The sequence below is a fragment of the Colletotrichum destructivum genome, chromosome 5, assembly GCF_034447905.1.
Source record: "Colletotrichum destructivum chromosome 5, complete sequence".
In the NCBI taxonomy this organism is placed as follows: domain Eukaryota; kingdom Fungi; phylum Ascomycota; class Sordariomycetes; order Glomerellales; family Glomerellaceae; genus Colletotrichum; species Colletotrichum destructivum.
In genome coordinates, this window is record NC_085900.1 from 4,821,418 (window position 1) to 4,848,695 (window position 27,278).

Here is a 27,278-nt window from a genome sequence, read left to right on the forward strand (position 1 = left end):
GTGTAGTTAAGCGCATCTGCCCCATGGTCAACCCACATCCAGTGGGAAACGGGGTAAATGCCCGTGCCGATCGTTCGTTCAGCAAGTGCTTAATGCAACTCTGCATCGTCCAGACCGTGAAGTTGACCGCCCTGGTCCTCCCCACCCCGCTCGTCCGTTCTCCTGGTCGACGACTTTTGGTTGATGCAATTGCGCTTGTGCTTGCAACGCATAGGGTATAAGAAGAAGACCGGTTTTCCAAAAGATCAGCAACCCTCGGACGCACCCGCTTGTTTCATCACTGAAGTCATCTTGTGTGTGTGTGTGTGGCCCCCCTTCTCGGTGACAATTCGCAGTTTTTGGCGTTTGTGGTTGCCGCTTTTGTCCCTTCCCCGCACCGGCTGATAGATCCCATCTCGCGAGATCCGGTTTTTCGCCCCGAACCACAGATTACGGTCTAGCTGGTCCCAGCTACAATTTAGATCTAGGGAAGAAGATCTGGGTCGGTCGAGTAAAACCCAAAAGTTCCTGGCCTCGCTCGCTCGCTCGTCGAGAGGTCTGCCAGAACTGTCTGAACAGATAAGCTTGCGGTCTCTCAACATCAGCATTCTACATAGCAGCACACTCTCGCCGACTACAGAATTAAGCCCGGCATCATGCTTTTCAGTCTCGGCCGAGGCAAGAGCCTCCAGTTCGGCGTCACGACATGTTGTCTAATCGCATTTGTGCTCTTTGGCTACGATCAGGGCGTAGGTTCCCTAGGCTGGGGATGACGGACATACAGACTAACACATGGGCAGGTATTTGGCGGCATTCTCCAGATGGAAGACTGGCTAGACCAGTTCAACCACCCATCCGACTCAGAAACCGGCATCATCGTGTCGTGTTACAACCTCGGATGTCTTTTCGGCTGCGTTCGTAAGTCGGCCAAAGACTTACTTACTTACCTTTAGGGTTTGGAAGTCGGTGCTAATTCCTCGGGAAAACCAGTCAACTTCATTTTCGGTGAGCAACTTGGTCGTCGAAAGACGATCTGGGTCGCCATGGGGCTTGTCATTATCGGTGCCACGCTGCAGGCGACGGCATACACTGTCCCTCATTTGGTCGTTGGTCGCCTCGTGACTGGCTTCGGCACCGGTATGAAAACCTCGACAGTCCCAATGTAGGTGACAGCTTTCCACAAACTTTTGTTGCGGTTTACTCAACAGGTTTCCCTCAGGTATCAGTCAGAACTTTGCGATAAAAAGTACCGAGGCCGGCTCGTGTCCGCCGAGACACTCTTTGTGGGAGTTGGAATCGTTTTCGCGTACTGGTTTGACTTTGGCATGTCCTACGTTGGCGGCCCGGTCGCGTGGCGACTGCCACTCGCATTTCAAATCGTCTTCGCCCTCGTCGTCGTCGTCCTGGTCTTCGCTCTCCCCGAATCTCCCCGATGGCTGTTCAAGCATGGCCGTGAGCAGGAAGCAGTCCAGGTCCTCTGCGACGTGTTCGACAAAGACCCCACGGACGAGTACATCCGAGCCGAGGTCCACGCCATTCACAACGCCATCGAGATCGAGGTCGCCGAGAAGAAGTCGGCCTCTTGGGTCAGCATCTTCAAGAACGACCGCCTTCGGACCGGCCATCGTGTTCTCTTAGCATGGGGCGCTCAGTTCATGAACCAGATTGGGGGGATCAACCTGGTCGTCTACTACATTCCCTCGGTTCTGGTGCAGAATGTGGGCATGACGGCGCACATGGCCCAGATCATCGGAGGATGCGTGCAGATGATGTTCATGTTCGGCTCCATCTTGCCTGCACTCGCGCTGGACCGCATGGGTCGACGCAAGACGATGATGTGGGGAAGTGCCGGACTCGGCGTATGCATGCTCATGATTTCGATCCTGTTGTCTCGAGTCGGGCTAGCCAACGGCCAAGCGTGCGCTTCAGCGTCGGTGGCATTCTTTTTCCTGTGAGTGGCAGTTACCAACAACTCTCACTACCCTAACTCCCAACTGATTATGGACCTAGCTATAACCTGATTTTTGGCATGGGCATGAATTGCGTTCCCTGGGTCGTGGTCCCGGAAATCCTCCCGCTCCACGCCCGAACACGCGGCACCGCCGTCGGCATCAGCTCCAATTGGTTATGGAACTTCTTCGTCGTAATGATCACCCCGGTCATCATCAACCGCCTGCAGTGGAAGGCTTACCTGATCTTTGTGGTCACCAACTTCGTTTTCGTTCCCGTCATCTACTTCTTCTACCCTGAGACCAGCAACTTCGGGCTGGAGGAGATTGACGAGTTCTTCACGTCGGGCGGCAACCCGGTCAAGGTTGCAAAGGAAATGTCCAAGGCCATGAAGGCCGGAGTTGATAGATCCGGAAGTGATGCGGAAAAAGTACCGAGCTCCTTGGAAAAGGCCGAAGTGATGGTGGAGCACAGGTAGAACCTAGAGGGAATGAAATAGTTAGTTGAGTAATCAAGTTCGTTCCTTTTTTGAAATCTGAACTTGATTCTTTTCCTTTCTGCATCACGTCCCATTGTCTAACATACACGTTGCGGCGTAGGTTGCCTGGTGTGGGGAAGTTATAGACAAGGACCAGGGGGGTCTTGATTGAAAATGACAAAGCAACGGTGCTCGGGCTAGGGCGGAACTTACAGGGTCGGTTCAGCCGCTGTATTGTACTCGGACATCCAACGGACAATAACCGGTCCAAAAAAGGCCGGTGTTCAACAAATGAAATGATTGGTCTATTGGTGCCGCAAGTCGCAGAGAACCGCTCAGATTCAGATTTGCGGACGATTTATGCCAGAGTGTAAGGGAAAAAGGATTCGAAACCAGCCACCCCCCCCCCCGGCTACAACTGAGGATCAATCTTGAGATGATTGATAATCCGGGAGTGGGGAATTGGCGTGAAGCGTGAGCCGGCACAATCATCTCAGGTCCAACTGACTTCGACTTGGCGACGAGATTACGAATCGATGATACTGGCAAAGTCTATTTGCTCTCATTGTCCTGTGGTGCGGATGCAGATCGGTTGACTATATATAATGCTACTGTAACGCCTTGGTCGAGTGATGAAAAGTGAAGCTCATCATCAGCACTCATCATCAGCACTCATCATCTTACCATTTCCATCTCAACCACAACAAAACATCAAAGCAACAAATCATCCACCATGACTGAGACAGTTCTTATTTTCGGTGCCTCCGGCAACATGGGCGTGTCAGCCGTCATCGCCGCCCTGCGCTCTGGTCGCCAGGTCATTGCCGTCGTCCGCAACAAGGCCAACGCCGAGAAGATTTACAAGTACGCCGGCACCCGTGAGGGGATCACCGTCGCCGAGGCAGACCCCACTTCCGAAGATTCGCTCCGAGCTCTCATCGACCAAGTCCGTGCAGGGAAGCTACCCAGCTTCCAGCACGTGTGGGCGTCCTGTAAGAAAACACCCCTTTCGGCTTCGTCAGCGTGGACAATTGGATCTAATCAATACTAACTGGTTTTTCCCTTAGGCGGTGGCATCTACTGGGAAACTCCGCTCCTCGAAATCGAGTCCGACGCATTGCGCGAGATCTTGAAAGTGAACGTCGAATCCTACGTCTGTGAGTGACAACCTACCGGGCAGAGGACATCATGACATGTTCTGTCCCTCCCAAGAGGACCTCGGCAAACTAACAAAAGCGCAACCCCTCAGATGTCTACCGCGCCACTGTGCCCTACTTGCTCGAGAAGGGCTTCGCGGGTAGCACTTGGACTCTATGCACCGGCGCCCAGGGTGACTGGGGCCATCGGGCAGGCCCGGCGATCACTCAAGGCGCTCTTTTCAGCCTCGCCATTGCGGCCGCTCGTGAGACCGAGAAGACTGTTGTCCGCTTCAACGAGGTATACCTGGCCTATCGCGTTCAGGTCGAGGTGGATGGCCCGGATTTCTACGGCATGCCCCTCCAATCATCCGAGGCCTTTTCGCCCTTGTACCAGAAGGTCCTTGACGGGTCTGATATCAAGGGCAGCCGGATCAGTGCTCTTGGTCCCAAGGATGTCATCGACTTGTCCGTCAAGAAGTTGTTCTGAGGACAGTTGATGTTACTGAGCCGGACTTTCACGACGTGCAGGAACGGGACTATCAGTCATCGGGCGGACAACAACACCAAAGTTTTGTTCACCTAAGTCTAGCATAGCGGCCATAAATGGTTTAGTCAAGTTATAACTACACTCCTTACAGAGCAGTCTACTGAGACTAGTGACAATGAACTTCCAATGGATATTCTATGATGATCCCGGCGTGATGCGTTTAGAAACACCGACCACCGGTTCGGGCAGCAATATATGGAGGCTTAAACAAAGGTTACACGGCTGAATTTCCATTAATGAAAGAGGGCAAGAAGTCCTGGGTGAATGATTTTGCCAGCTTATAGTTAGAAGAGAGTGTCACTATAGGAGTATTGTGTCAGCACCTCAACCGGAGAGAACTTGTCATGTCACAGGTCCAAGTCCAAATCGGGCTAGCGTTCCGTCTTGGAAACTCAAAATTAAAGATTGTCAGGGATCTGATTGGCGCTACTTTACTAGCAGACGGATGTCATGTTGTTTTTGTCTCTCCACGGACGATAGCACCAGGATTGGCCTGTCACTACGAGGTCCGGCGTGTCTGAACAAGCACTGAGACTGGACCGAACAGTTCGCGACCAGCCCCAGACTTCCACCGGGCAGTTAATCAAAGGCGACGAGACGATCGCTAGAGCTTACACACCCATCAAACCGAGACGTGCTAGCATCTGTTGTTGTTGTTGTTGTTGTTGTTGTTGTATTTAACGCCATGGCGGCAAGGTTGGAACCCTTGTCGCAGACCTCCCGAAGGGTATGTGGCGTGGAGAGCCGTGGGCTAGGACTATGTACTTCATACATCGCCCTTCCTTTCGTCCTCCAAATCCTGCCTGATGGCTACTATGCCTTCTATCTGTCCCTGGTTCCCGCTGGTTCCCCAGTTTCATTGCTTCCCGTCTATTTCCCTTTAGGGGTTGAGTTGGCTGTCTAGATCCCGTGCCGAAGCCCGTTCCCTAGTAGCGTGGACAGATCTTCCGGAAGAAGTTTGTCACGTGCAGGAAGGCCTCAAAGCCTTTTGGGTCAGTCATTAGTCCCTTGAAGTATCGTTCAAGAGACCCCATAGGTCCTATGGGGTCGAGCGGACCAGTTGGGTAGAGGGTGGGCCACTGCTGCCTCCTCGCCAGGGTCGCTGGGCAGTAGACCAGATGATCTACTTCCTTTGCCTCCCCGCAGGAGCAGGTTAGCAAAGCTTCGGTGTGGTTAAAGCGTCGGTGATAGTGTTCAAAGTCCCCGTGGCCCGACCGGGCCGCTAAGAGGTGGTGAAGGGTGCTCCGTGGTAGGGCGAGTTCGGGAGGGCAGGAGAAGTGTAAGCTCAGTCCAAGCTGGGTGTAGCGTTCTGTCGCCTCTTTACCCCACCACTGTCTGTACTGGTTTCGCAATCGTTCTCTACCAAGCCTCTTGATCCCGGAGAGTGTAGCTAGTTGGCCTAGCGGGACTGGCAGCGCTGTGCCCTCCTTGGCTAGCCGGTCCGCCTCTTCGTTGCCCTTAATCCCCTCGTGCCCTGGCGCCCAGTGGGTGTGGATGTTGTATATCCTAGCAGCAGCTTGGATCTCGAGAACCGCTGCTTGCGAGGTGTCTGGGGCCTCGCCCCGTATTCCTTGGATGACACTGGTGTTGTCGATGCAGATGTGTATGGGTTGGCCTTGGGAGGTTAAGAGGGCCCGCCGGAGTCCTATCCTCGCCCCTTCAGCCTCAGCGTCGAACACCTCTGCTAGACCGAGTCGGCCGCAGCCCTGGGCCACGCGCCTGTTGCTGCGGTAGATGACAAACCCATATCCTGTGGCTCCGTTCGTCGCTTTGGAGCCATCGGAAAAGACAACCATGTGGCTGTCTGGTACGGTCTTTAGCCAGGCCTGGAAAGCTTTGGCTGCTTCTTTCTTAGTCTGCAGGACTATGAGGTCTTGTGAGCCTGGGAGGTGCTGCGGTTGGATGAGTGCTGGTCTCGGGCATTTTGGTGCAAGGTCTGCAGTCCGTTGGAGCTTCGTCTGCTGCCGCCCTCGTTGGGAGAGCCTCGGGACAAGAGGGTGTTGTAGATCGACCTTCTTTAGACGTGCTGCAAAGCGTAGGCGGACTCCTTCTAGAGCCACCTTGCTTGGTGGTAGTCCAGCATCCCTAAGGAGGCTGCGCGTTGGGGTTGTTTTCCAGGCCGGCAGGATAGCCCTTGCTGCCGTCGTGATGACCCTTTCGAGCTTGATTGCAAGACCCTTCTGGCCTGTAGTGACTTCATCTATCGGGAGAGAAACATTGCGGCCGCTATCGATGGCTCTGCCAGGGGCTGGCTTGGTCATGCCTCCATACCAGGTCTCAGCCCCGTAGAGGGCGATTGGCAGGACGCAGGAGATCACAGCCTTGCGTACAGCAGCGGCTGGGAGCCCGCCTTTTGTGTTTGTCAGGTGTCTAAGATGTTGGGCCGCCTTCGTCGCCGCAGCCAGCTTTGTTTCAACATGGTGTCGGAAAGAAAGCCTCTTGTCGAACCAGACCCCTAGCCAACGTATGGGCTTCGTTGATGCTACGATTCTAAGGTGTCTCGCCTTGATCTCTGGCAGATCTCTTTGCTGATTATGTTTCCTTGTGAAGTGGATAGCCTCGGACTTCTTTGGGTCAAAAGCGACCTTGTTCTCCGTTCCCCAGTCGAGGATACGTGTGATCTCTTGGCCGAGGCTCGCAGCATTACTCTCAAGGGAAGGGCCCATAGCCAGAAGGCCGATGTCGTCTGCGTACCCGAACCGAAGCTTCGGGTCTTCTGCTAAGATGTCTGCGATGTAAAGCAGGAAGAGAATAGGAGACAGCGGGGAGCCCTGGGGCAGCCCGCAAGCCAGGGGGAAGTCCTCTGTTGTTGCGTCCTCCAGCCTGACTCTGGCTGTTCGGTTTGAAGCAAAGTGGAATATCAGTTTGGCCAGGCTGTGAGGCCAGCCTTGTTGGCGTAGCCGGACAATCAGCCGGTTCCGAAGGACAGAGTCAAAAGCCCCTTGGACGTCCATCGTCACCAATGTAGCTGTGAGCCCTTTGTCAAGGGCCATTTCGATGTCGTGGGCGAGGCAGGTGGTTAGGTCAACCGCTGACCTGCCAAGTAGAGCCCCTATTTGTTGTGGGCTGGTCACCCCTTCTAGGATGGTAAGGTAGGACATTCTTCTGGCTATCAGCCTCTCGAGACCTTTCCCAAGACAAGATAGCAGGGCTATTGGCCGCCAAGATCCGGCTTTTGAGAAGTCTGCTTTCCCTACTTTCTGGATCATAGCGACCTCTGCTCTGCGGAAAGGCTGGGGGAAGTAACCCGTCTGTATGCAGGCCTGGAACAGTTGTCTGACAGGCTCGGATACAAGGTTCCAGCAAGCCTGAAGCAGCCGTGTTGTGATCCCGTCGATGCCAGGGGTCGTGGTCTTTGTCAGGGTAGCCTCCCTCAGCTCTTCTTTACTGATGGCATCATGCCAGGGTATCCGTCGTCGAGAGACCGTAGGGACGTCGAACGGGTCTCCGGGCAGGTCATCCTGTGCACTGAACCTCTGTAGGAGGGCTCTTCGGAGTGCCTGGGCCTTAGCCTGAGTGTCGTTGATCGTCTGGCCCTCCACTACCAGAGGGGGGGCTTTGAGCCCTAGGCTAGCCTTTCGCCAGCCCATAATCTTGTAGAGTTCTTGGTCCGAGGTAACTCCTTCGATCTTAGCAGCCCAGTAGGCCCGCTTAGCTTTCCTGACTGTACTCAAGAAGACCTTCTGCTCTTCGAGGGTAGCGAGACGTGGGGTCTGCTCTAGTTCTTGGGCTTGTCGGCAGCAGGCCTCGCGGTACGTTCGGTGGGCTTCTGCGCACTCTTGTGTCCACCAAGGGGCCCCCTTCCCATGCTTTCCTCGATTCTTTCCTACAGCCTGGACAGCCGTGGAGAGAAGGTCGACTAGTCGTTCCGCTTGGGTGTCCAACTCGGCAGGGGTAGGTGCGTTCTGGAGGGTAGGTAAGACTAAGACTCCTGCTCTGATCAGGTCTCTAAACCGGGGTAGGGCCGAGTCTGGGACTGATAGTGACCGTGGTTGATCTGTCTGTTGTTGTCGGTGCCTATGAAGCGGGATTGTTGAGACAATTGCTTGATGATCGGCCCCTGGGTGAAGGTGTGGGCTGACCACTGCGTGTGCGAGCGGAATGTTCGAGAAGGTAAGGTCAAGTACATGGCCTTGGGCATGGGTCGCAGTCCCTGTCTCGCCGATGAAAGACAGGCCGTGGCCATCTGCCCAGTCTGCTATGTCGTCCCCCCTATTCCTGTTCCTCGATCCGGGCTCCCAGGAGTAGTGATGAGCGTTCACGTCCCCTGCCACAAGGACTCTTTCTGGCGGCCTGTATCCTAGGAGGGTTGTGGTCGTGTGACTGTGGGGATCTCCTGGTTGCCTGTATACGTTAACCACAGTAATTTCGTTGTTAACTGTGATCCATAAGATGTCCCTTGTCTGTGCGGGCCTCTGCTGCTGGGCCTTCCACTTCCTCCCTTTCCGTATGTAGGTCATTACCCTAGGTCTGGTCTCCCTGTCCTTCCAGGAATCCACTGGGACGTAGGAATCGAACCCTGGGTGTGTGTTGATTTGCATTTTGTCAACATAGCCTATCCAGGGTTCCTGGACCAGTATAATGTCGATCAGCTCAGCCCAGCAGAGCTCCAGGAAAGCTGTATGTGCTGGCGACTGCTTCCCTACGTTGCACTGAGCTATGCGTAGCACCTGTGGAGAGGCCTGCTTCGGCCTACGTCTCCGAGTCGAGTTCCAGGTGGGTGTAGGCATTAGCAACGTTGTAATCCGGTTTCTGGGCTACCCTCTGACTCCTGCTCAAGAGAGGTAGGATAGCGCGGTTAGTCTGGTTAGTCTGGGGAGGACCCTCGGCATCCTCGGGCTCATCCTCACTCATGCTGCTACTATCGGTGTCCCTGTCCCCGAGGCACACAATTGAGCTCTCGGAAGGTGTCCTTTTGCGTGGCCGCTTGGAGCCGGGCGGTTGATCCTGGTCGGTGGGAGGGAGATCCCCAGGCTGTTGGGTGCTGTTCCGAGAGGCGCTTAGGCCGGCCTCATAGAGGGCGTCATAGGCCTTCTGTCCAACCTTGCGGATCCGAGCCCGCTCCTTCCGGTCTGGGAGGGCAGGGATGCCGTTCATCGTCATAGGCCTAGCTGGGCAATTCTTGTGGCTAGCCTGGAACGGGCCGCAACAGTTCGCACACTTCGGTTTAGCTGTACAGGGCCCAGTCTCGTGCGAGTCTGAAGGTCTGCTGCAGTTGTTGCAGAGCGGCTGTCGGTTGCAGTAGCTGTTTGAGTGGTAGCCCTGGCAGCCGGGGTCGTGTCTGATGAGCGTCTTCCTCTTCTGAATGAGTTGGGACCTGCTGCTTTGGTTGAACAGTCTGAAGGGCTGTACCTCTGTTAGGAATGAGATGACCCAAGAGACTTCGTTCGTAATGGGGTTCGGCCCAAGGCGGGATTGCCGGGCCCGGGTGGGCTTCAGTCTTGTCTGGGCAAAGACCTCGTCTTCGATCAAGGTGGCTGGGTCCAGGGCGTCCCCATCAACGCTCCACAGTTTGGCTGGGCAGCGCGGGACGACGTAGGTAAACCACTTTATCGGGGTCTCTATCTTGTAAGCCCCTAAGCAGCCCGCTAGTTTTTGCTTGTCCGCGAGGAGGCCTTGCTGGATCTGCTTGTTTGACGGCCTCAGTGAGTATCCGGTCGCAATGTGGTAGATATGAGGGATATCTGCCAGTTGGAGGTCGAAGGTTCGGCAAACTGTCTGGCGGAGGGCAAAGGGAGCGTTCTTTCGGGCAGCCGACAGGCCCTCCTCCGGGATGCGGGCGAAGACCCGGAGGTCCTCTTTCGGTTGAGGTTGGGGCTGGGGTGGGGCCTGGGATCTTGTCTGGGGTCTGGCCTGCGGGCGGGTCGGAGCCCGGTGGGGGTCTGGAGCTGTACCTGGTGCCGAGGCCGTGACGGCGGCCCAGCTCCGGCTCAGTGGCGGAGCATGTTCCTTGTTGATGAGCTTCTTTAGGGCTTGGATCACATAGGCCGTAGCCTCTTTCGCGATCTGCTTCCTGGGGCCCTCAAAGCTGGAGACGACATTATCAACAGACTGCGCGATGGTTAAGAAGACGTCCTTGCGGGCCTCATAGTGCCTGGCCTCCTCGTCCAGGGCGGACAAGACAGAGCCAGTGGCGGTCCTACCAGTGGCTGGAGTTGAGATCGGAGTCCCCTTTGCCGTTGGGGGGGCTGGATTGAAGGTGTTAGGCTGGCTTCCCGCGAGACTGGGCCGGAGTGGCTGAGTCTCGGTATTGCGGCGGCGTTTAGCCCTTGGTGGAGAGGTTGGCTCTGGAGGTGGCCCAGAGCCCCGATCGGGGCCGGCCGGTGAGGCCGGCAGCGGTCCGATGCCCGCCGGAGGCTGTGAGGCCATCGCGGAAGGGCTCCGGAGCAGAGAAGTGAAGAGTTTTCGGCTGTTAAGGATTCTAGTGGTTCATCACCTGATTCACTAACAGCGGATGCCAAGAAAAATTAGGCGAGAGAGAAGTTGCAGATGACGTGCTAGCATCGTGACCATAGCAAACTTGTATGTTCGCGAATCCTTCCCCGAGCCGTAGCTATACCTCTCCGCAGTGAACTCTATGGGGACCATGTCGCGAAACTGTTTTTTCAACTCCCCTATGATCAGGTTGAGCTCATCGACGAAGCCCTTTGTTGACTCGGCGTCGTACTGCCTGACGAACTGCTCGTCTAAGCAGACATTCACTTCGTGGAAGTACACGAATACTTGGCTTTCGAGTGGTTTTCAGGTTTCTGATGCTAGTCTGCCACCATCCCATGCCCTCGGCAGATGAAATCGATGTCACACAGGCAAGGGTGATCATTCCGTCTGGTTAGATGTTTGAGGTATGTAGACGACTCGGTCCCGCGATATCTGCCATCCGCCGCGGCGCCGCATTAAAGTGGCCCGATTGTTTTCCGCCTTGACTGATAGATTTGCTCCAGCATGACGGCTTACCATTTGTGCATTCTGCATCAGAAACTGTCTATACTAAATACTGATTTTCCAATCAACGGGGTGTAACATGAAGCTGTGGATGGCCAGGTTTGGTGATGGAGTGAGGGGCTGTACAGTTTCCCCTTTCATTCTTTTGCCATGCAGTTTCAAGATTTAGATGACTGCCCACGTCCCTGTTGGCTCGGTAAAGCTTGTGTGAGTGGATACCCCGAGGATTCGGACCAGTTTCGCCGACATCTTGGGCTGCTCCGCTCCGAGTGGACGGTATCCACATTTCCGCCGTCCGGCCTCAGCAAAGCCGCCGATAAGACAGAATCATGTAATCTCCTCGGGTCCTCGGAGACGAAATGAGTTGTTCCATTCCCAAACCGCCTTCTAAAAACCATCTGCAGTCTACCTGATCGCATCTGCACTGGTCACTCATCTTTATCAGTAGCACGCCCTCTTCATGACACCTCGACAATGCTGTTTAATGTTGTCAAGCTGTTGTTTGGCACGTGTTCCGTATCCTGTGTCTTTCACGCAAGCTTCTCATAACCTTCTGTTCGGTGCAGTGTGTGAAGAATAGCCGCTTCACGACCTTGCGATGGGGGAAAGTGTCGGCACTTGATATGTGGAAAAGGTCTCGTACAGGTATTTGTTGAATTGGAGCATGCAATCGATAGTTCCGTGAGTGTATGCCTTTGTATCTGCCTTTTCAATTTCTGTTATATACCATTATCGGTTTGAGTACTAGTTCAGGGGTCATAGACCAGATTGTGTGCTGATGAGGTCCTTGAATACTTTCCCTATCAAGCAAGTGCTACAAGACCAGTAGTCGGACTTCAATGCAAAAACAAATTGCATTTGTTTCTTTCCTGGAATACGACTGCTGTCAGCTAAAAGAGAGATATTCAGGCGTCTGGTGAATTTCGGAAGAGCTCAGGGGTCATTGGACCTACTCCCTAGGAATTACAAGGGAGCATACATATCAACATTATCAAGTCTGATCTTCGAATTCGATTTTGTCATTCCAATAACGTCACATACCTACTTTTGGAACACCCCCCCATTTGGAACACCTAAAAATGAAGCTATCCTAACAGCACCACCATCTTCAATTAATTACTAACTAGGCCTAGATGCTACTACAATATAGCTTTCAGCTTCGCTAGGGTATTTAGAGTTACTAGATTTATCTGTAATATCCTTCTTTTTGCTAGCCTTAATTTGCGCCTGCTAGATGTCCTTAATATTAGCAAACTTAGTGTTTAGATCTAGCTAGACTACCTTCCTTTTCCTAACTGCAGTGCTTATAACCTTAGCCTGCAGAAGCTCTAGCTTGTGCTAGGCAGTAGCTAGCTTATATGCCTGCTTACTAAAGCCTTTTTTTACCTTTATAAATAGAAGGCGTTAAGTAGAGGCATTATTATCAAGCTCTATAAATAGCTTTAGTTAGCTAGCTAGATCCTTTATCTTCCTTAGCGTTAACTATGCTACTAAAGATAACACAGATACCTATCCTTTAGCTTCTTTGCTTCTAGCTTGCCTTTAGCTACCCTTAGACTGCCCTTTGCAGGCCTAATCTAATAGCCCTAGTGTTAATAGGAGCAGCAATAGGCTTATAAGGGGTTTAGCTATAGAGATAAGCTATAGGCTAGTATATTTCTAACTACTTTAGATGTTCTACATTATTAAGCCTGCTAGATAAGCCTTCTAATAACAGCCTATAAAGTTCCTCTTACCTATAATAGTAGAATTATTCTACTAACTAAAGTATTTAAGCTCCTTCCTATAGGCTGCCTTTAGAGGGCTAAAGACTAACTAGTTAAGTAGCTAAAGGATATAGGAGGTATATAGTAGTAAGAATAATAAGTAGATGTTATTAATATAGTAGAGCTATATAAATTTAGTTGTTATATAACTCCTATAGCTATTAGCAACTAGCAGTCTAGCCTCCTCCTTACCTTAAGGGAGGGTTTAAGGAATAAAGACCTTCTGCATGTAACGGTCCAAGGCGTGTGTATTTGCAACAGGCTATGGCGACTACTACGAGTATCCTCAGATGAGGATTAGAAGGGAAGAACAACAAATCTCCGCCTCGCAGCGGCCTGATCAGGGCCATGCGGCCCATGCCGCACTGGCCATCGGATTGTCGGCATCGTGGATTCCGTGGTGGGCCTGACCCGGGGTCGCCCGTGGCCGCGATATCCAGCAAGGCCTCATACGGGCCCAGCCCGTTACAATACCCCCCTCCTCCCCTTCCGAAGGGGGCCGTGTTTCTCTTCGTACTCAGCTAGTGCTATTGTGTCCTGAAACTGGCTGAGTGGTTCCCACGTCGGCTTCGCCCAACCCGTCCATTTCACGAGGACCTTCCAACCCCTACCGTGCTTCTTCTTATCCAGTATCTCCTGGACCTCGTACTCCTGATCAGGTCCAGACACAAGGGCGGCGGGTTGTATATCGTCCTGTTCCTGCGATGGAAAAGGGTCGTTTCCGGCATGCCGCAGGAGGGACACGTGGAAGACGTTATGTATCCCAGGCGGCGTGTCTAACCTGCACGCGTGTGTTCCGACTGTCTCCTGAACCGTATACTTGGCGTTCACCCAGTCCAGTTTCTTTGAGGGCCTGTCTGATTTCACATTCGTTAACCTGAGCCAGACTTTGTCGCCCGGTTTGAACTGATCGGACGGCTGTCGCCTCGCGTTGGCGTACAGTTCTTGTCGCTCTTGAGCCGTGGCCATGGCGGCTTGGGCCCATTCCGTAGCGTCCTTCAATCTCTGCACAAATCCTTCAGCTTTCGCGATAGGGGTGCTGTCGTCCGTTCTCAATGGCTCGTCCACCCTGATCAGGTCGATGTCGTATCCGTGGGTGGCAAAGAACGGACTCATCCCTGTAGATGTCGCCGGTCGGTTGTTAATAGCCATCATTGCCACTAGGGACAATTCGTCCCAATCATCCTGAGCATACGAGCAGAAGGCCCGCAAGTAGGTCTCTACTACTTGGTTAGCTCTCTCCGTGGCTCCGTCAGTCTCCGGATGGTAGGCTGTAGAGAGTCTCTGTTTGATTCTGAGGAGCTGACACAGGCGCCTCCACGTCTGACTGACAAATTGTGTCCCTCGATCAGTCACTATTGCTCTGGGGGTTCCGTGGTGTCTGATCAAGGCAGTAGCAAGAGTGTTCGCTGTTGCTTCGGACGAAATTTCCCACATAGGCTCCAGTATAACGTTCTTAGACAGCCTGTCCGTAATAACCAAGAGGTTCTTGTTCTTCTTCCTCGTTGTAGGTAAGTCGGTAATAAAGTCGAGCGATATCTCTGCCCAAAATCGCTCGGGTATCGGTAACGGTTTAAGAAGCCCTCTGCGCTTCTCTCTCCAGACGTTGCCTCGTCCACAAACGTCGCAGTTGCGGGTGAATTGCCGGACGTCCTGAGACAGCCCTGGCCAGTGGAACGTCCGACTGATCAGGGACTTAAGCACATCTCTGCCCGGGTGCCCTGATAACACGGAGTCGTGAATGCTCTGAATCAGCCGCGTTCGCAAAGGCTCGTAATGCGGGACCCATATCCTGTCCCTCCAGCAAAGCCGGCGTTTTCCGTCGACTGTGCACTCCGACAGCATGATAGGGATTCCCCACGTAGAGGGCAGCTGTTTGGCTCCTTGCTGTACAGCGTCCCTGATCAAGTAGTACCGGTTGTTGTTCTCTAACCCAACGTCCCACAGGCTCTTCAAAGGGTCGTCTTCGAAGGGGTTCACTGGTGGCTCAGTCCATTTAGGAGACTCGTCGCTTCCTCCATCAGCGTCCCCGCTTGATACAAAACCGGCCCTGATGGTCGTCTTGGTCTGATCAGGGCACCTCGGCCCCAGGCTCAGTACTGCGGCGCGGTTTACGCGAAGGCTCTTCCGTCCTTCTTTCAACAGCTGTAACTCTCGTCCTTTCAACCTGTCGTCCTCTTCCCCTAGGGGCATATCCTGCTCCCTTCTCGACAGTGCGTCAGGGGTAACGGCTAGCTTCCCGGGCCTATACTGGATAGTGAAGTTGTACTTAGACAGTGTCTCTGCCCATCTAACTTGACGTTCGGTCAGTTGTCGCTTTGTAGTAAAGTACTTAAGGTTGAGGTGGTCTGTGACGATGGTGAATTCTCGGACGCTTCTGAGCTCTGCGTCCCAGTGCTCTAAGCACCGTATTATGGCAAGCAACTCCTTGTCGTGAATAGGGTAGTTGCATTCCGCGGGGAGATTCTTCTTCGAGAAGAACGCTACTGGACGTAGTAGACCCTCTTCATCGTACTGAGAGAGTGTACCTCCGATCACATATCCGGAGGAATCCGTCTCTAGTACGGTTTTTCGTTCTGGATCCCAGTGCGCTAGTACCGGCGCACTGATCAGACGGGCCTTTAGGTCCTCAAAGGCGTCCTGGCACTCTTCAGACCATACGAACGGGGTGTCCTTCTTCGTCAGGGCAGTGAGGGGTCGGGCGACGGCTGAGAATTGGGGTATGAACTGTCGGTAATAGTTGGCAAACCCCACAAAGGATCGGACTCCCCTTACTGATCGGGGCGTTTCCCATAGCTGTATAGCCTTGACTTTCTCAGGGTCGACTCTTAGACCCCTTCCTACCTCGACAATGAATCCGAGGTATTTCACGCTTTTTGCCTCGAAGTCGCATTTGTCGATATCGATCTGTAACCCTGCCTCCTGCAATCTGATCAGGACCTTCTTAACCTTGCTTCGGTGATCTGCGAGCGATCCGCTCGAGTAGATCAGAATGTCGTCGATATAGGCAGAACAGAACTCATCAAGGTAGTCCCTCAACGTGTGATTGATGTATCGCTGAAAGGTCGCCGGGGCCCCAGTTAACCCGAAGGGTGTGACCATCCATTCGTACAGGCCGTACCGGGTGCGGAATGCAGTCTTCCATTCCTCCCCTGCCTTTATCCTGATCTTATGGAAGGCTGCAATAACGTCTAGCTTTGTTAACCACTTGGCTTGTGATACCGCCCTCAGCGTCTCGCTGATCAGGGGGAGAGGGTATCGATCCTTCTTCGTGATTGCGTTCAGACCTCGGTAGTCAACACAGAATCTCAGGCCTCCGCCAGGCTTCTTCACGAAAAGTACGGGGGCGGAGGCCGAGGAGCTGCTAGCTCTAATGAACCCTTTGTCCAGCAGGTCGGTAAGGGTCTTCCGCAGCACTATCAGTTCCTCCCTGGACATACCGTATAGTGGTCCCCAGGGGGCTTGATGCTCTCGGCCGTTGTTGTCTTTTTCCAGGGGGATCTCGTGGTCTATCCCCTTCCTGTGCGGCGGAAGCTTCTCGGCCTGATTACGGTCAAAGACCGGAAGGAACTGGTGATAGTGTTTAGGGAGCTTGTCTCTTGGGTCCGTCTTCTTCTTAGGGGCCAAGGCTTTCTCGATATCCGCGATACTTGCGGCAAAAATTCTCATACCGGTACCTTCCGCCGGGTTTTCCCGTCTCTCGCGCCTGATCAGGGCCATGAACACTGATGCCGCCTGCTTCTGTAGAGGAAACCGGTGATCCTCCTGCCCGGGTTTCCTTCCTTGTACCGTGTGGTTTGCTACTCCAATATGCAGGGAGTTGGTTGCTGGGCGGACGACCACATCATCGTCTTTCATCCAGGATTGTCCAAGGATCACGTCGTCCTCCTGATCAGGGATGACGTAAAAGAACAATCGTCGTCTCTTGTACCCGTCGATGTCGATGCTGGCGTACGTGACGGTGTCTATAGCCCCAGGCACTGTGACGTTGACCTGTTCGAGGGCTCTCGGTGGTATGCTGATACGCGGCAAGCGGAGTTTCGTAGCGTAGGTGTCGCTGATTGTGGCGTAAGTGAGGCACCCGTTATCCACCAAGGCGTAGGTGTAATGGGTGTTATTGATTCCGATGTTAACATAAAAGGGCTCACTATCCATGTTCTTCCTAACACTCCGCCACTCCTTTCTTGCTTCTACCTCCTGGCGGCGCTTTTCGCCAGGAGTTACTCTTTTCCCGAGTCTTCTGAGGTCTGGTCAGACTCCGTCTCGCTCGATTCCTCCGAGCTACTCTCGGCAACAAGCTTAGTCTTGGACTTCTTGACTTTCGACTTCTTAGTCTTTGCCTTCGGAGGTTTCTCTTCTACGTCCTCACAGTGCCGAGCGAGGTGCCCTGGCCTCCTGCACCTATAGCACAGGAAGTCTTTGGTCCTTACGTCCCTCTTCTTCCCTCCCTGGTCAGGGGCCTTGGTCTTACTGACCTTGGTAGGCTCCCAGTCCATCTTGTCGTGAGGTGGTCTTGTAGGGGACTTAGGCTTTGCCTGACCAGGGGTAGACAGCCTTCGTCGCTGCCTCTCTTGGCGTTCCTGAGAGGACTGGTTGTCTAGGCGAGATCCGATCTTCATTAAGAGCCTGGTGTACTCGGGGTAAGATTCCGGGATATCAGCCACGCTGATCAGGTGGCTGCGTAGGGTCGCATTCAAGGCTCCTTCAAGGTAGTTGATTCTTACAACGTCAACCCATTCGCCTCCTCCGCTCTCGGCCAGTTCCTTCTCGAACTTAGGGAGGAAAACAGCAAAGCTCTCGTACTCTTTCTGGCGGAGCGTTCGTAGTCGGCTGAGTGCCCTGGCCTTGGCGTTTGGGTCTCCATAGCAACTTTCCAGGTAGCTCATGAACTGGTCGGGCGACTCTTCTCCGTTTGCTCCACCCTGAGCGTAGTACGCTGACGCCATTGCTTGAGCTGTACCATCCAGCCTGGCGTATATATATCCAAATATATCAGCGTCACAGTCAAAGGCTCTCCTATCTAGGCGGATCTTTCCTTTCATCTCCAAGAACCAACGTCGGAAGTTTTTACGGGTACCATCGAACTTCGGAGGGTCGGGTATCTGGTGTTTTCTTCGGAGCGCGGTTATCGGTTGAGCCTGATCAGGGGGGGTGGAGGTTGCAGTCGTTGTAGGGGTCTCGTTTGGGGTCGTTGTCGGGTGCCTAGGTGCGGCTAGGGCTTGCTGCAGCAGTCGAATCTGCTCTCCGTGGGCCTCTCGTTCGGCCGCTTGGGTGGTTCGCATCTCCTGTAGCTGGGCAGCCAGCTGACTGATCAGCTGCACCAGCTGCTGTGGATTCTCAGATGGTTCGGCATTCATATTGCCCTCCATGTCGATAGCTCCCGCAACACACTGTGTTCTCTGGGGCTCTTCCGGTCTATCCTTTGTCCCGCAACCACAACGTGGTTCTGTTGAGACTGGACGGGGTACTCCTGATCAGTCCTACTCTGATCGGGTCCACGGGTTCTGTAGCTATTTTGGTTGACGGTCCCTTTTTCAACTAAGCTACGAGGCTCTGTCCTCCAGCCTCCGCCAGACCGCTACTTCTAGAGAAAGGCTCCGACGTCCTTAATCGCGCAGACTCTGGCCGTCCTCACTAGACGAACCGACCGTCTAGTATAGAGGATCCTGGTGTTTGGGATCTGAGGATAATGTAACGGTCCAAGGCGTGTGTATTTGCAACAGGCTATGGCGACTACTACGAGTATCCTCAGATGAGGATTAGAAGGGAAGAACAACAAATCTCCGCCTCGCAGCGGCCTGATCAGGGCCATGCGGCCCATGCCGCACTGGCCATCGGATTGTCGGCATCGTGGATTCCGTGGTGGGCCTGACCCGGGGTCGCCCGTGGCCGCGATATCCAGCAAGGCCTCATACGGGCCCAGCCCGTTACACTGCAGCTATTTAACTGCAGTATTATCTATAGTTTATCTATTCTTTATTATAGTAAATTACTATCCTTTATAAGGGCTAAGATCTAAAGGAAACTACTGCTACTAAACTATCTTACCCTTATATATAATAAGGGGATCTAGGGCATAGCCTAAGGTAGAGATGCATTTAATAATAGATACCTATACCCTTAATCTAGGCTATTTCTTATAGACAGACTTTATCTTAAACATCCCTAGCACTAGCCTATTAGATCCTTACCCCTTAAGGATACTAGTCTTATCTATATTATATCTATTAGCTAATTTAATACCCTTAATCTCTAGTATAGCAAGATACTTAAACTAGTCCCTAATAACCTTAGTAGATGCTCTATTAATACATCTAAAGTCTATAGGGCAACTTCTCTAGACCTTAATTAATAGGTTTCTCCTTTTAAAGCCTTAGATCTATGCTTTTCCTAGAGGATCTATATCCCCTATAGTATAAAGGATCCTTCTTGCAAATACCTTCACCTGCTAATAGGTTAGAGCAAGCCTAAAGGCATGCTAGATTTACACCTATTTAGCTAGCTTAGCCTCCTAGTTAGGGGAGAGCCTCTAAAAGTTAGAAAATACTAATGCCCTTGCTTAGGTGCCTTAAAGACAATTATAAAGGGTAGTAACTAGGATGCTATATTTGCAAGCTACCCTCCTTAGGCTCTTGCTATTACAAACAGCTTAGATTGCCTAATTAACGTCATCTTTAGTATACTAGGCTATAAGGCATAAAGGAAGGTCTAGTAAAAGGATAAGGTTATTTGCATAAGGTATAGAAATATTGTAATAGTTAGAAGTAGGAGGAAGTAGGAGGCTGGTGGTGGAGATAAGGCATTTTTAGGTGTTCCAAATGGGGGGGTGTTCCAAAAGTGGGTATGTGACGTTACACCTACCTTTGAACTTGGTTTGTCCCGTATGAAACTTTCATTCCTTTCGATATAACATCTGATAAACAGAAAGAGTTTCTGGAAATGCAAATACAAAAACTATTACGACCTGTGTTCTTATGACGCAATGTTCACTTCAAGTCCATTGCGAAGGCTTGTAATTTCAAACCTGTACTGGTCGCACTGTAGTATAAAACCATAGTGTAGCTATCTTAAAATCAATTTGGGCTCTTCAATGTTCACTACTGCGTCAATGCTTGGAGAATGATAACTGGGCGTCGATCGTCGAAGTGATGATAAGGAGAGTTGAATTACTGAGTTATGGTTCATCAACTCAAGTCATCTACTTCTACATCCATCACATCATCTCATCAATTTATCTCAGTAGATATTAGTGTGGATTATCTTTCTTAACTTTAACAATGCATCTACAGTCATTCAGCACTCGATTGGCAGAATTATTACTGGGAAAGTTTCTACAGTTAACGCTCATACAGTGTGTTTGGTTGTTACGCATGTAAGTTCTATAAATCGGTTCAAAGGAGGATATTTAAATATTATAGAAGGAAGTTGATATAGCATCGCTATGGAAGCTCAGTCACAAAAGTGAAATACTCTACGCTTGCCGTTGTGACACCTATGATCAAGTAAATAATAGCCTGTCCATTATCAACAGAAGAGAGAGGTCTAAAAATGAATGCCGTCAACAGTTCAATCCCGGTCGTTATTTAACGTTTCCACTTTGCACCAGGCAACCCTGAAGAATTGTTCACTAGCTGGCTATGTTTTACTAGAGGCGATGTAGACTCACAGTTTCAACAATCCTTCTGCCGTTCTTGTTATCACCACCTGAATCATAGCATGCAGTGGAGGGCTCGTGAGAAGAGGTCTTCCTGATGGTTTATACTTCAGTTCAATCTCCTGATAATCTGCAAGTCTAGAGCTAGAGTGGTCGATGAAGTGTGAGAAGTATGTCATGTCGCTGAACAATAGTCAGCATTGAAGGAGGCTAACAGTCACTATGAGCTCAGATAGCCGTTCAAATGTAGAGATGTAGGCTTCCAGAAAGTATCTGGGTAATAGAGCGCCCGTCTTTTCGCGGGGGACGCAGGCCATGCTCCGCGAAAGCAGGAACAAACTGGGTCCAACAACATCCCCTCGGCCGTAAAAACGACTGCGGCTGCATCCTGCAGCCCACACCAAGTTCCAGGAGACAGCAGGAGGCGAGTGCAAAGTGGACCAGGTGCTTTTAGCTCGGCATAGCCGGCAAGGAGAATGCGTCTGGCTCTGCATGCCATGCCAGGGAGCGCAAGGGCCCTGCAGGTGCGTTGAGTGACATCCAACACAAAGGGTGGCCGGAGTGGCCGCTGATGTCTTTCGAGAGATCGCCCTTTCTGAAGTCATGAAGGCAACCATAAACGCATCATTCGCAACCGATCAGAATCCATGAAAGTACTTGAATACTCAGTGCAGCCTTTGCCACTAGAGATGTTGCTGCTAAGAAGCAACTGAATCTCCAATGACATCTTTGATGAAGAGCTACATCCTGCTTTTAATTTCTTGAATCTAGGGCTCTTCATGACCATTCCTCTGTCAGGGACTGTAAAGGGTGGTACTGCCCAGCTAAGGGCCTAGATCGACCATATTGGTCAATGACTGAAGTAGGAGTGTAGCCGTATCATCGGAACCCCCGAGAGTGTATCCTCAGAAAGGTGAATGCGATAACAGCAGGCGAACCGCTTGGGACTCGGAAAGGCTCGAGAAGGAATCCAACCCGGTCGATACGAAAGCTGCAGTTTTTGAGTATGATGGACCGTGGATTCGGTACACTCCTGAGTCCCAATCCTTGTCACTATGCAGTCCCTTGACTTGATCCTTGATCAATCCGAACCTGATTAGGACAACACTCCACTGTCTGGCGATTTTGCATCAGCAATAACCCCTTCACTCGAGAAATTGAACCATTGCTTTGTCTCTCTGCAAATAAGTCTCGAAGGCCCAAGAAAAACACAATATGGAAAATGGTACAGGCCACGAGCAGAAGAGACCATTACCATCGGTTGCGCCCAGGGGGGGGATTGGAGTATCGGTTTCACGAAGAAGACACATCGCGCTCAGTGGCACCGTTACCTGTTCACCCCGTGGAGTGTTTGCTACTCAACCTGGCATGCCTGGTTCTCGAACCAGATAGGAGCGGGCAGATGCCAGGAAGAGAACCATACTGGCGTCTCGAGATGAATGGGATCAACCACGTGTGGCAAATGACACGTTCGTGAGGGTTTTTTCGGTCATCAGTTCCTCCTGCAAGTGGCCTCGCCAAAATGAAAGCTGAGACCGAACGAAAAGTCGACCTAGCCATACTAGACACCGAGCAAAAGCCAGGTGAGCTGGTGACGTACCAATCAGCACCAAGAGATGGCAACTATCGGCACAAGTGACGAAAGGATGTTGGTCCAGTTGTGCCAGATGCTTGAAGATATCCAGGCGCGAACGCCCTAGCGGAGAAGGTGGCAAGAACGTGGTGGTTGCTAAGGAGGCGTACTGGATTGCAACACTCTTCCGCCCAGATGTTAGCACAAGCGGCCAGCCACTTGGCGAGGCATACTAATGCGCCACTGAAAGAACCTCGTGGGGGTGCGGGTAATACAGCTCATCTGAGCCCGGCAAAGAGCCTGTTTTTGCTTCGTTGCGGTAAATTTCATGTCGAAAAATTCTTCAAGTGGCCCCATCAAGTCCGAAAACAGCTTGTTTGTCAGGATAGAATTGGGCGAAGCCTTGTCATCGGTAAGTCGTCACCTCCGCGGTTGACAGACTTACAAGGAGAGGAAATGCTTGTGAAGTGTCTAGGCGGCGTTGGCGTTGACAGGACCACGATCCACCGACGCAAGAGCGCATGGCCTGACAAGCAGTTCTGACATGCCTGGGCGGTTGAAGGGGACCACGGGCTTCGAGGCGGGAATGTGATTCGTCGACGAGTAAGGGTCGAATCGGCTTGGTAATTGCTTGGGTTTCTTGGTAGGATGTGGCAGCCAACACCGAGAAGTTGGGTACATGGTCCACAACGATGATCCGGTAATAGTACGTACGGAGAGGACCCAATCATCCCACTGACTGATCGGGTACGCTCAACACGGGCAAAGCATGGTGTCGTTTGAAGTGCGCCAGACTCTTGTCGTTTCACAGGAGGGAAAGTGGTCGGTTGTATGACTGAATGCGGCGCGAGGGACGAAATAGGCGGACGTGAGTGGCGGAGGAGCGCAGGTGAGAAGAAGCCGGGGATCTAGCTGGATCGGGGAAGTATTGGAGGGAGGTCCAGGGGTGGCTCGGGCGAGGGACGAATAAGGCGAAGCTGAACAGGCAGAGTAGGAGATTTGAGACGAAGAGAGACGAGAGGGACGGGGAGAGACGGAGCGTGGCCGGAATCCCGTGCTGACATTCGATGGGTGGTCGAGCGGGCGGAGCGAATGCTGGAAGCGTTGGAGTTCTTGGCCGCTTGGCTGCTTGGCGGAGGCAGCATGATTTATAGGAATTCGAGGCATTCGGGGAGGGATTGGGGCGAGTTTGTAGGCGACTTAGTTGTGATGTTGAAGGAGAGAATGTCCGAAGACGAAGCCGGGGAAATCCACACGAAGCGGCGGGAACCAACACGTGGTGGAAACGGAGGCCGTGATTCGGCAGATGGGGGGGAAGGGGGGGAGGGAAGGGGAGTGGGGCCGCACCTTCCCTGGTCGTGAAGTTGCGAAGTGGTGGGAAGTGCATGGCTGCTCTTTCCTTAAAGTGGTGCGCTTGGCGCTTCCTGAGAACGTGTATGGCTCTGCGATGAAGTCTTGGCGCTAGAGCGCGCCAAGTCGCTTATGGGTGCCCCACTGCCGCCGGGTGGATACCGGTGGCTGTTTTGGGAATAGCGCATTTCTGTACGTACCGACCTATTTCTCTCTCTATTCCTCTTCCTCTGTCTCTCTTGGTGTTTCTCGCAAGTTGCAACGTTCGTCCGGTCTGAATCGTCGTTCACATCCCATTAGCGTCTTCTCCCTAGGCCACAAGCCGGCCACAGGTTGGGCACTCCCGAACGCCCCCCCTTCTTGGAGGCTCGGCGTGAAAAAGTCTAAGTCGAAAGCTCACCTCCTTTGCTAACCGTTGGCCCGTCCAGCAAATATCACGGATTACGAGCTCATCATCACTCTCCACCCCGTTTCCACCTCGGCCGTACAGACGTACCAATATCTCCGAGCTGAACCGCCCAGCGTAGGCCATGCGACTTCCACCCAGCATGCGAGTCTGTTGCTGGCACGTGGGGTATGCCTGGCTGTGTCTTGCTGCAGCCCTCAGGCTCGCGTCTAGACGCATTTGTTACCCATTCCCTCCCGTCCCATGCAAGTCCAAGACAGCCCAGTTCTCACTTTGAGTTAGCAACATGGGTGTCCGCTTTCTCCCACCGAGGACGCCCCCACTCTAATGCGCCGTGCCGCAATAAGTTTTCCAGTCGAGGTACGCAGATTCAAGGTACGATTCTTGACTGAGCAGGGAGCTCATCACGTTACTCAAGATGAGAGCCAGAGAAGACGGAGTACAAAACATCTGAAGTGTTGGACTGCGGCGACCATTCCCCAACTTTCACCGTCAACATATGGCATGAAACAGACAAGATACGCAGTCTCGAGTTTCCAGAATCGATCCCTTCGACCTGTGCCAAAAACGGCCTACAGACGTAGCTCGAAGCTCGAACGGCGGTACCAATGATTCGAGGTACCCTAGGTAGGCACCCGCGTAAAATCTGTCCAACGTCCATCGATTGGGCCCGCCGCACCTGCAGATGATGGATGTGGCGACTCCTTGCCGGCGTAATTGCACTTTGCAGAATCCAGTACACCTGCTGCCCTTGTCGATGTCTCTCATTCTGGTCTCTGTTGGTGTTGGTCTGCAGATGCTGGCATGTCTCCGTCTGCGTCTCCACGCCGCCCGAGAATCACACCCTGTATCCTGGCCACACCCGTGGGATGGAGGGTGGAACATGTGCATCTTTGGGGGGAGGGGTGTCTTTTAATGGAACCTCATTCTGTCGTCTCAAGCAGCCCTCCATCTGGTATATATCCTCTGCGTCTTCCCGGTCTTCTTCTCTCCTGCTTCCGTGTCGACTTCTCGAACATCATCCCCTACCCGGTCTCGCCTTCCGCGCCAGATAACAGGGTCTTCGATCCCTTCTTGCCCCCCTCCCTTGTCCTACACATAGACTTGAAGCATTTGTGCTATCCAGTCCGGCACTCTCTTTGAACACGTACCCGCGCCTTTGCGCCAAAGATCGATACGATGGCTCTCCATCAGTATGATTACATTTTTGCCATCGGTACCATCTTCGCGTTCCTCGACGCGTGGAACATTGGTATGCTCACATTAGCCTCATCTCTCATGTCCTCTGTAGCATCGACCGAGTGATGGACTAACCATTCTTGACGATAGGTGCCAACGATGTTGCCAACTCCTGGGCCACTTCGGTCTCGTCCCGATCCATCACCTATATTCAGGCCATGTCCCTAGGTTCCATTCTCGAGTTTGCCGGTTCCGTTGGTGTTGGTGCTCGTGTTGCAGACACCATCCGTACCAAGGTCAGCCAATGCTCGCCAAGATATCATCTCTCCCTAGGCGTTCCATTGACTCATTGTGCCCCCAGATCGTGGATATCGACCTCTTCGAGAATGACCCGGCTCTCCTCATGCTCGGCATGTGCTGCGCCGTCACCGCATCCGCCATCTACCTTACCATCTGCACGAAAATCGGTCTCCCCGTTTCCACCACCCACTCCATCATGGGTGGTGTCATCGGCATGGGTGTCGCGCTTATTGGCGCTGATAACATTCACTGGGTTTCCCCGAGCGGCGATATCAGCTCAGGTGTCGTCTCTGTCTTCCTCGCTTGGATTATCGCCCCTGGTATCTCTGGCTCCTTCGCGGCAATCATTTTTACAATCACAAAGTACGGTGTCATGTTGCGCAAGAACCCGGTCATGAAGGGTCTCGCCCTCGTGCCCGTCTACTTCGGAATTACGGCCTCTCTTCTGACCATGTTGATTGTCTGGAAGGGTGGCTCCATTAAGGTTACCTTTAACGATGCCGAGACGGCCGGTATGATCGTTGGTGTTGGTGCCGCTTGGGCTCTGCTCATCACCATCTTCTTCGTCCCCTGGTTGTACCGCATGGTCGTCAAGGATGACTGGCAACTGCGCTGGTACCACATCTTCCTTGGTCCTCTCCTGCTCCGCCGCCCCGAGCCTCCCATGCAGCCCGAAGGCCTGACCGGCGGCATCCGCGACTTCTACTCCGGCCACATGACCAAGGAGGAGCTTGAGGCTGCTCGTGGTGGTGTTGTTTCTCCCACTCGCAGCAACGATGTTGAATCGGGCTCTGCCGACGGCGAGAAGACTGTTGCCCAGGACACCGCCGACGCTGCGACAGTGACCCCTCGCAAGAATGAGTACGCTCACAAGCCCATTGTCGGCCCTCGCCCCGAGGGAGTTTGGTACAGCGGTGCCGTCCTTTACTGGATGGTCAAGAAGGTCTTCCTGTCGGGTGTCGACCAGGACATCATCAACATGCAGAAGAAGGAGAGTGTGCTTACTGGCGACTTGGAGGAGATGCACGCTCATGTCCAGCACTACGACAACAAGGCGGAGTACCTGTACTCCTTCATGCAAGTCATGACTGCCTGCACCGCGTCCTTCACCCACGGTGCCAACGACGTTGCCAACGCCATCGGACCTTACGCCACCATTTTCCAGATCTGGAACACCGGTGTCCTCGCTGGCAGCAAGTCTGACGTCCCCATCTGGATTCTCTGCTTCGGTGGTGCCGGTATCGCCCTCGGTATCTGGACTTACGGATACAACATCATGCGCAACCTCGGTAACCGCCTGACGCTTCACTCGCCTGCTCGTGGTTTCTCCATGGAATTGGGCGCTGCTTGCACCATCATCCTGGCCACTCGTCTTAGTAAGTTTGCCGCAGCGACCTGGATCTGAACCCTTTCACTAATACCCAATCAGAGCTCCCCGTCTCTACTACTCAGTGCATCACCGGCGCCACCGTCGGTGTCGGTCTCTGCTCCGGTACCTGGCGCTCCATCAACTGGCGCATGGTTGCTTGGATCTACATGGGCTGGATCATCACCCTTCCCACTGCTGGTATCATTTCCGGCCTCTTGGCCGGCATCATTGTCAACGCTCCTCGCTGGGGAATGGCCAACTAAACTGACGCTCTTGGCTTGACGGATTTTGGCCTACTCTACATGGCTTGATCAGGGAAGGTCTCTGGTTTTGGGGATCCAGGACCGGGCTCTTCGGAGTTGTGCCCGTTTAAAATAGTGTATACTTTCTTTATATCTGATAGACTACCGCTCATACCCTCCTTAGTATCGTAGCATTTAATGATTTGTATCCCAAATTGAGATGATACTCTACTTTTCAGGCCGTATAAGCGTGCGTAGTGGTCGAACATGCAGCTTGGTGAACTTTGAAGGGGTGTTGTGTGCCGGACTCTTCGGCCCCGCATTGGCTGGCTCGCGGAGTCCACATCGGTGCTTCCCCGAGCCGAGCATTGTCGAAAGCACCCGGGGTTCCAAAGCCTGCACAA

At 52.8% G+C, this 27,278-nt stretch overlaps 5 protein-coding genes across 5 annotated transcripts; 3 read left to right on the forward strand and 2 right to left on the reverse strand.

Annotated features, from left to right (window-relative positions):
* Positions 1-264: 264 nt before the first annotated feature.
* Positions 265-2,421, forward strand: CDEST_09011 (Putative major facilitator, sugar transporter, major facilitator superfamily). The gene is made up of 5 exons (XM_062925170.1): positions 265-728; positions 780-897; positions 970-1,141; positions 1,199-1,930; positions 1,990-2,421. Exons 1-5 carry the CDS (start codon positions 636-638, stop codon positions 2,405-2,407), a joined length of 1,533 nt encoding a protein of 510 aa, XP_062781221.1. The 5' UTR covers positions 265-635; the 3' UTR covers positions 2,408-2,421.
* Positions 2,422-2,961: 540 nt separating this feature from the next.
* On the forward strand, positions 2,962-4,139 carry CDEST_09012 (Putative short-chain dehydrogenase/reductase SDR, NAD(P)-binding domain superfamily). Its single transcript, XM_062925171.1, has 3 exons — positions 2,962-3,399; positions 3,475-3,564; positions 3,657-4,139. Exons 1-3 carry the CDS (start codon positions 3,141-3,143, stop codon positions 4,031-4,033), a joined length of 726 nt encoding a protein of 241 aa, XP_062781222.1. The 5' UTR covers positions 2,962-3,140; the 3' UTR covers positions 4,034-4,139.
* A 16,551-nt stretch (positions 4,140-20,690) lies between these two features.
* On the reverse strand, positions 20,691-22,750 carry CDEST_09013 (uncharacterized protein). The gene has a single exon (XM_062925172.1). The coding sequence runs from the start codon at positions 22,707-22,709 to the stop codon at positions 22,500-22,502; it is 210 nt and encodes a 69-aa protein (XP_062781223.1). The 5' UTR covers positions 22,710-22,750; the 3' UTR covers positions 20,691-22,499.
* A 3-nt stretch (positions 22,751-22,753) lies between these two features.
* Positions 22,754-23,228, reverse strand: CDEST_09014 (uncharacterized protein). The gene has a single exon (XM_062925173.1). It carries the CDS (start codon positions 23,171-23,173, stop codon positions 22,937-22,939), a length of 237 nt encoding a protein of 78 aa, XP_062781224.1. The 5' UTR covers positions 23,174-23,228; the 3' UTR covers positions 22,754-22,936.
* Positions 23,229-24,214: 986 nt separating this feature from the next.
* CDEST_09015 (Putative phosphate transporter) lies at positions 24,215-27,091 on the forward strand. Its single transcript, XM_062925174.1, has 4 exons — positions 24,215-25,036; positions 25,114-25,259; positions 25,325-26,639; positions 26,693-27,091. The coding sequence occupies exons 1-4, from the start codon at positions 24,964-24,966 to the stop codon at positions 26,893-26,895; spliced, it is 1,737 nt and encodes a 578-aa protein (XP_062781225.1). The 5' UTR covers positions 24,215-24,963; the 3' UTR covers positions 26,896-27,091.
* The last annotated feature ends 187 nt before the right edge of the window (positions 27,092-27,278 follow it).